Below are 7,965 nucleotides of genomic sequence, written 5' to 3' on the forward strand. Positions count from 1 at the left end.
TCTACCCAGGGCAACAGCTTGAGGCTCTGTCTCAAAAAAATAAATAAATAAAAATAAAAACAATTAAAAATTAACAAAAAAGTATAACTCTCCAAGAGCTTCCCATCTCATTCAGAATAAATGAAAAAGTCCTCACTAATTTTAAGACTATCCTATTGCAGCCACATAGGACTCCATGTTATTCAGTGCCAGGTGTGTTCTCTTGCAGGAATTTGCTATTGTGGTTTTCTTGGCATACTATACCACAAAACATCCACATAGCTCATTCCCTGAGCCTTCAGTTTTTATTAAACTAGAAGGGAGAGGATGTTTTAGGTTTCAAGCTCTGAAGCCAGTGGAGAACATTGAAAAAAGCCACTGAGAGAATAATAGTGAAAGCCAACTAGCAAAAAGAAAAGGATAGATTAATTGAGCTTTTAGAGCTAAAAAAGTATGCCAATCAATCGCACCCTTTTTAATGTTTGTTCTTCTCATTACTATGAAAAGAAATAAAAAACAGACACAGAATATAGTGCAATTTATTTGGCAGTTTACCTATTTCTAGCAGGAGATTTCCCAGCATCCTCTTGAACAGATACAAGTCTCGTTGAAAGAGCAGTATTTGAGGAATCTGGATGAATCAAACTATAAAAAAAAAATAGGAAAATAATGAGATTATTTCGGCCAGTAAGAGGCAATGTCAATGAGGTTAATTTAACATTAAAAAGCAGATTAAATATTTTTCCTTGCAATAATGAGATTGAGTCATTTTTTTCTTCCTTTAATTTTTATCTTAAATATAACAAAACGCCAAAAGAATGATAAAGAAAGTTCTTAAATACAGAGAGTGCCAATAAAATAGTAAAATTGGTTGGACAGTTGACTTAGAAAACTCTTCTTCACATCATAAATAAAAAATGGCATTACTGTAGAGGGAAATCTGAGTTCAAATATTTAATTCTCAGTCCTCATAACCCACTGGAATAGCACCACAGAACCTGACAAACCTAGGCCCACGTGCAGGATCTATCTCTTACTAGCTGTTCATCATTTTATCTCTTCAACTTAGATTTATTATATACTCATTCTTCTCGCCTTTAAGAAGCAACTGAGAAAACAACTTATCAGATAGATATTATTAAAACTCTAAGGTTTTTGGCATGCCAGATTTGGTATTATGCTTAAGAATACAATTCAGCCAAAGAAAATAATAAGAAACAGATGAACCTAAGATTCTGATTCAACTAACTCCAGGTAACTTCCAAAAAAGTTAGTAGAACTCTCCACTAAAAGGCAGTGCAGCATACTTAGACATACACTAGAACATGAACTGTTCTTTCGGAAAGAAAAAATTCTAATTCCATTTGGAAATATTATAAATACAAATCTTATAAGCATTTCCCTTCCCAAAGAAGGCTACATTAAGAATTATAAATCTCAGTAACTTCTGTTACCAACTCAACCATATTAAGATCGTATACATGCCACGCCCTGTTCTTGGTGCCTGGGGTAGAACAGTGAAAAGAAAGGTATAAAGTCTTCTCTCACGGAGCTTACATTCTAATTAGTCAATATCATCACTATCCATAAACATCTGCAATCCTTCTGGAAGCAAGCCAAAAAAAGGAGAGAAAATAATGAATTTGCAGGAAACAACTCAAAGAAAGTAAATGTGAACCAATAGTGCTCAGAGGCATTTCTCAGATTCAAATAAAATTATTACATTTAAGGAAGAATACCTTTGCCAGGCCAAATCATCCTCTAAAAATATGTTACGGCTGGCTTTTCTACTCCCAACAGGTGTTCGTGGCTCACTCGGATCAAGTACGGACACAGAGCAAGTAGAATCTGAAAGAGCATTCAAGTCTTCCCCAATGGAATTACTGTCTGTGGAATGAGCGTAACTTAAGGCTATTTTTCTACAATATGTGCAAGCTCGAAGGTCCCCTAGGAGAAAAAATTAAATTAAATTAAGTAAAAAGATACCAGAAACAGATTACTTAAAATGTTTTAAGTCCTTGGGTTAACAGTTAATCTAATAACAGGGAAAATCAATGTCTTTAAACAAAAACTCCATTTTAAAGAAGTGAAATAATTTTGTTAGCTCTGTTACATATTTTAAGAATCATCATTACAATAAATTCATGAAAGTGTCTAAATTACCTCAAATCTTCGTATCAAATTACCTCAAATATTTATATTTGACCCAATGATACTAGAAAGTTCTGCTTTTTTCAAGGTTGGAAAAGTGAAATAAGGGATTTATTGTATCACAGGCAGGAGTTTCAAGGAAAAATCATTTTTTTTTTTGCAGTTTTTTTGGCCAGGGCTGGGTTTGAACCCTCCACCTCTGGCATACGGGGCCAGCGCCCTACTCCTTTGAGCCATAGGCACCGTCCCAGAAAAACATTTCTTAATAGAACAAAGCAATACAAATGGGAACAATATATTTTCCATAAGCAAATAAAGAAGAAAATACTATTATTGAGTAGAGCCCTGAAGAGTGGCCTGCACTAGGGGGCAGAATTTTAAAAACAAGTTAATAGAAAATGAGTTTATATATAATATGCTGTATGTGGGTAAAAACTATAAATGAAATTCTTATAGTGAAAGTTAGGATAGAAATAAAACTAGGGAAAAAAATAGTTATTTAATCTTTTCTAAATATATTTTGTAAGGATGCAGTCCTCCTCAAATACAAGTTTTAATTTCTACCTAATTTTTCTGTATCATTGTTTTGGTGATTCTATAACATTTTAGTGTACTAAAAAAGGAGGTGAAATAATTAAACCATACTGATAGCATGTTATTTAATAATTCTCCCTAAAATTTTTCCCATTAATATCATAACACTGAAGTTATAAAAAAAAAATTCTAAAAGTTAACTATATAGTGTTTTTACCATAATTACCAACAAGTATAATAAATGACCTTTTTTTCATTTTAGGATTATATAGTACTCAACTGTATTAAATTACGCAAATAAAATAAAAATAAATGCCACTTGTTACATTACTAATTTCTGACACCACAATACAACAAATGAAATGTATTAAAATCTAGAGAAAAATATATCCCCTTCAGTCAGCACCCCATCCCTCCCCAAAAAGCAAGAGAGGAAACTCCAGCCTAGAATAAATGCAAGTGTTAGGACACACTACCACCAGCCAAAGCAGAAGTACAGTAAGGAAGTAAATTACTCCCTACAGAAAGACCTTCAATTTTTCACAACAAAGGCTTGGTTTGTATCTTAGGTTACAAAGGAAATATCCCTTCACCGATCAGCAATTAGAACAAAAATTACCAAATCAATAAACACAGCTAAGCCTGACCGGAAAAGTTTTCATTTCATTAAGATCTTTTATCAGCAAGGACCTATTAAGTGCATGCCTGCATTATGTGAAGGGAATACAAAGGTGGATGTGATTCAGCCCTGCCATCAAAGAACCTGTAGTCTACTGGAGGCAAAAGACATAAAATTAAAAAGCTGTATGACAGATCCAGATACTACCAACAATAATAATATTCATCAATCCTGTTCTATGTGCCAGACGTTTTTTATAGGTATTTTGCATTTATTTAGGGTTACAATGCACAACTGTACCCAGCATGTGTTTTTTGAGACAGACTTCCATTCTGTTGCCCACGCTAGAGTGCTGTGGCATCAGCCCAACTCACAGCAACCTCAAAGTACTGGGTTAAAGCAATCCTCCTTGCCTCAGCCTCCCAAGTAGCCAGACTACAAGTGCCTGCCAAAACACTTGGCTAATTTTTTCTATTTTTAGTATAGGTAGGGTCCATTTTGCTCAGGCTGGTCTCAAACTCCTGAGCTCGAGTGATCCTCCCACCTCAGGATTACAGGCATTAGCCACCACACCTAACCAGCTAATCTTATGCGTCAATGTGGCAATACTACTTGGTTGGTTTTAGTTTTGTAGCTTTGCCAGTAGTAGACTTTGCACACCATTTGAAGAGATTAATCCTGCTCTGCCTAAAGAATCTGTCATGAACTTCCCTGACTTAGCTGCCTTGCAAGATGCTGCTAATTTTCTTCAGAATCCACCCCACTGCTCCTCTTTGCTACGAGACCTACAAGGAGAATCAAGTCCTAGCAGGTGTTGAGAAGGTATTTGGGGGGGATATTATTAACATTTAAAGTTACCTGACTTTAAGTAAAACAGATGACACTCCAAAATGTGGGTGGATCTCATCCAATCAGTTGAATTCCTTAAGATCAAAAACTAATGTTTTCATAGGAAAAAGAAATTCTATCACAAAACAGTAAAATCGAAATCCTACAGTAGTTTCCAACCTGCTGAGAATTTCAGACTTGCCAGTCTCCCCAATCACTTGAGCCAATTCCTTAAATAAACCTCTTTCTATATATGCAGAAATGTATTTATGTATTTGGGCAGAGGGGTACTCTATTGGTTCTGTTTCTCTAGAAAACCCTAAATCAGAGTATGATACCAAGAATGGTTCTACAGCCTAAAAGAATCTTAAAGATGAGTTTTCTCAGTTAGTTCTTGAATTTCAGTAATGGTGGTTTTCTAATTTGATTAGATTCAAAAACACTAATAACTCTATTTCCAATAGTAAAGAGAACACTACTGTCAGTCAATAGTAAGATATGGCAATAATCACACACAAAATATCACCTATTGATACTCCTAATCAAATACTTGTATGAGGGAAGGTTCTGAGTGACCATGTATTTAATACCTTGGATTAGAACATTTTTATCAAAGTGACAAGCATAATGACATTGGCTGGTTGCTTCTAATTACAAAGTGGGAGCGGGGTACGCCTGACCAGCCTGAGCAAGACCTAGACCTCATCTCTACAAAAAATAGCCAGGAGTGGTGGCATGCACTGGTAGTTCCATCTACCAGAAAGGCTGAGGCAGGAGAATCACTATAGCCTAGGACTCTGAGGTTGCAGAGAGCTATGATGACACTACTGCCCTCTAGCCCAGGTGACAGAGAACCTATCTCAAAAAAAAAAAAGTGCTTCAGTTCTGAGCATCTCAGCTCAAAGAACTATACAAATTATCTAAGTTTCTATGTCCCCCTTAAAAGAAATCCTTGCCTCCATCGGCTCGGCACCTGTAGCTCAGCGGCTAAGGCGCCAGCCACATACACCAGAGCTGGCGGGTTCGAAACCAGCCCAGGCCTGCCAAACAACAATGACAACTACAGCCAAAAAATGGCCTGGCATTATGGCAGATGCCTGTAGTCTCAGCTAGTTGGTAGGCTGAGGCAAGAGAATCGCTTCAACCTAAAAGTTTGAGGTTGCTGTGAGCTGTGATACCACAGTACTCTAACCCAGGGCAACATAGTGAGAAAAGAAAGAAAGAAAAGAAAAGAAAAGAAAAGAAAAGAAAAGAAAAGAAAAGAAAAGAAAAGAAAAGAAAAGAAAAGAAAAGAAGGAAAGAAAGAAGGAAAGAAAAGGAAGGAAAGAAAGGAAAGAAAGCAAAGAAGAAAGGAAAGAAATCCTTGTTCCTAAAGCCTTAGTACCAAGATTCTTAAAAATGCAAATCCAACCAACAGTCTCATCCTGCAAGTGGCTGAATTAAAACACAGACTGAATTGCCAACTTTGCAGTATGTCTGCTATTAATGTGAGGGCATTAATAAGCAAGGAATGGGACCCTAAAAGCTGGAATGGGTATATATGGGCAGATTGTGATAAAACTGGGAATACTAAAAACCAAAATTCAGAGTCTTCTTTGCCAGTAGTAGACTTTGCACACCATTTGAAGAGATTAATCCTGCTCTGCCTAAAGAATCTGTCATGAACTTCCCTGACTTAGCTGCCTTGCAAGATGCTGCTAATTTTCTTCAGAATCCACCCCACTGCTCCTCTTTGCTACTAGACCTACAAGAAGAATCAAGTCCTAGCAGGTATTGAAAGGTGAAATACAAAGTGTAAGGTGCCAAAAGAACTATACTATTTTTCCAATTGATACAGACAGAAACTCAGGAAATAGGTACGAGAATGGATACTGAGGGTATGGAATAATGGTAGAGAAAACATAAAGTTAGATCAAGTTGAATTCACTAATATATGGGTCCACCAAGCAGAGATTCATTCTATAAGCTAATGTGGCAGCTTGAGGCATTAAAAAGGTCAGTGATAGGGCAAAGTGAACAGTGGCTCACACCTGTAATCCTAGCACTCTGGGAGGCCAAGGCAGAAGAATCACATGAGCTCAGGAATTTGAGACCAGCCTGAGCAAGAGCAAGACTCTGTCTCTACTAATAACAGAAAAAAATAGCCGGTGTGATAGCAAGTGCCTGTAGTCTCAGCTACTTGGGAGGCTAAGACAGGAAGATTGCCTGAACCCAGGAGTTTGGGGTTGCTGTGAGCTAGGCTGATGCCACAGCACTCCAGCATGGGCAACAAAGTGAGACATTGTCTCAAAGGTCTCTAACAATCTGTTTAGTTGATTGACTAAAACACGGAGCAAAAGGTGGCTTACACTAAATGAAGCTGAAATGTCCTATCGCCCTGGTCTACCAGAGAAAGGGATCCAAAGGCTAACAGAGATTCAAATGTTAAAAGTGGATTTACCACAAGATGTGGGCCAATGACCCCAGGAAGAAATGCCTTTACCTTTCATGGTGACTATGAGAAATAAATTTGTGAGGGGAGCCCCAGCATCCCTGAAAAGCTTTGTGATTGCTTTTCTTTGTAGGTCAGAAATTACAGCAGAAATTGATGCCACTGAATCAGTGGATCCCAGGGTGGCAGGGGCCAGGTGACAACACTTTATCACCAAAGGTAGGCACAGTTACTGTAATGGACATAAGAGCCACAGCAGTGATTAGACTAGCCTCACTCAAAGAGACCTATGGCATTAGCTAGTTGATCACGGTGTCCCTAGAAGTGAAGAAGATGATCAGTCAACTAAATTCTTACTTGGTTTGTGTAAGAGGAAGAATTCTGCATCAGGTAGACAGAAGTCTAACTTGAATCATCAAAAACAGAGAGTTGTGATCCCTCAATCAATTCAGATTTGAGCCATTTATAGACCCAGAACTCCTCGAATAAAAAGACTGGGTCCTCTTGAGAACAAGCCCCATTAGAGTGATGATGTACACATTACTCTTTCTACCAGCCTTCCCCCAAGGGATCTATAACATTTTACTAAGGTGACTGTTCATTAAGAAGAAGGAAATGGTCAGACTATTCAGGGATTATTAGACAATGACTCTGAACGCACTGACTCCAGGAAACCCAAAACATCACTGTGGTCTACCAAAGTAGAGCTGTAAGGAGGTCTGGCGGTCAGTGGAATTTTAGCTCAGATCCACCCCACCTGCAAATTTAGTGGGCCCTCAAACCCATTCTGTGGTTATTACTCCAGTTCTGGAATCCATAATTGGAATAGACAGTTGTCAGAATCCCTACATTGTTTCCCTGACTTGTAGTGAACTGTAAGATAATAAATTTCTGTTACTCTAAGCCAAGCAGTCCTCAGTGCTTTAGTCAAGTTTTATACTAAAGGTAATAGGAGCTCTGAAAGGGTATTACACAGAGAAATAACCTGACACAATTAAATAAGCATTTTTACAACCACTACTAACATGAGAATAAAAAATAAGAAAAAAAATCTTTTAAAAGCTGTAGTCATGATCTGGGTAAAAAATAATGAATTTTGAACTCTGAATTCTGTACTACTTTAGGTTAAGAAAAAAAAAAGTAAATAAGACCAAGAGAAAGATCTGCACAATAACATGAAAGTGGGTGGCATCCATAGCTCAGTGGGTAGGGTGCCCCACATACACTGAGGCTGGCAGGTTCAAACTCAGCCTAGGCCAGCTAAAACAACAGTGACAACTGCAACAACAACAAGGCTCAGCGCCTGTGGCTCAAGTGTCTAAGGCGCCAGCCACATATACCTAAGGTGGCAGGTTCGAATCCAGCCCAGGCCCGCCAAACAACAATGACGGCTGCAACCAAAAAATAGCCAGGCGTTGTGGTC

General features: G+C 37.8%; 1 protein-coding gene across 9 annotated transcripts in view; it reads right to left on the bottom strand.

Moving 5' to 3' along the window:
• The window catches only part of PIKFYVE (phosphoinositide kinase, FYVE-type zinc finger containing), a 96,623-nt gene that overhangs the window by 75,435 nt on the left and 13,223 nt on the right, over nucleotides 1-7,965 (bottom strand). For all 9 annotated transcript variants that reach the window (XM_003784988.3, XM_023510416.1, XM_023510417.1 and 6 more), the window contains 2 exons: nucleotides 1,719-1,926; nucleotides 535-624 (listed from right to left, as the gene is read on the bottom strand). In XM_003784988.3, coding sequence (XP_003785036.1) covers nucleotides 535-624; nucleotides 1,719-1,926 — 298 coding nt within the window. The remainder of the gene's footprint in view (nucleotides 1-534; nucleotides 625-1,718; nucleotides 1,927-7,965) is intronic.

Source organism: Otolemur garnettii, unplaced genomic scaffold (genome assembly GCF_000181295.1).
Source record: "Otolemur garnettii isolate 467f Iridium unplaced genomic scaffold, OtoGar3 scaffold00013, whole genome shotgun sequence".
Classification (NCBI taxonomy): domain Eukaryota; kingdom Metazoa; phylum Chordata; class Mammalia; order Primates; family Galagidae; genus Otolemur; species Otolemur garnettii.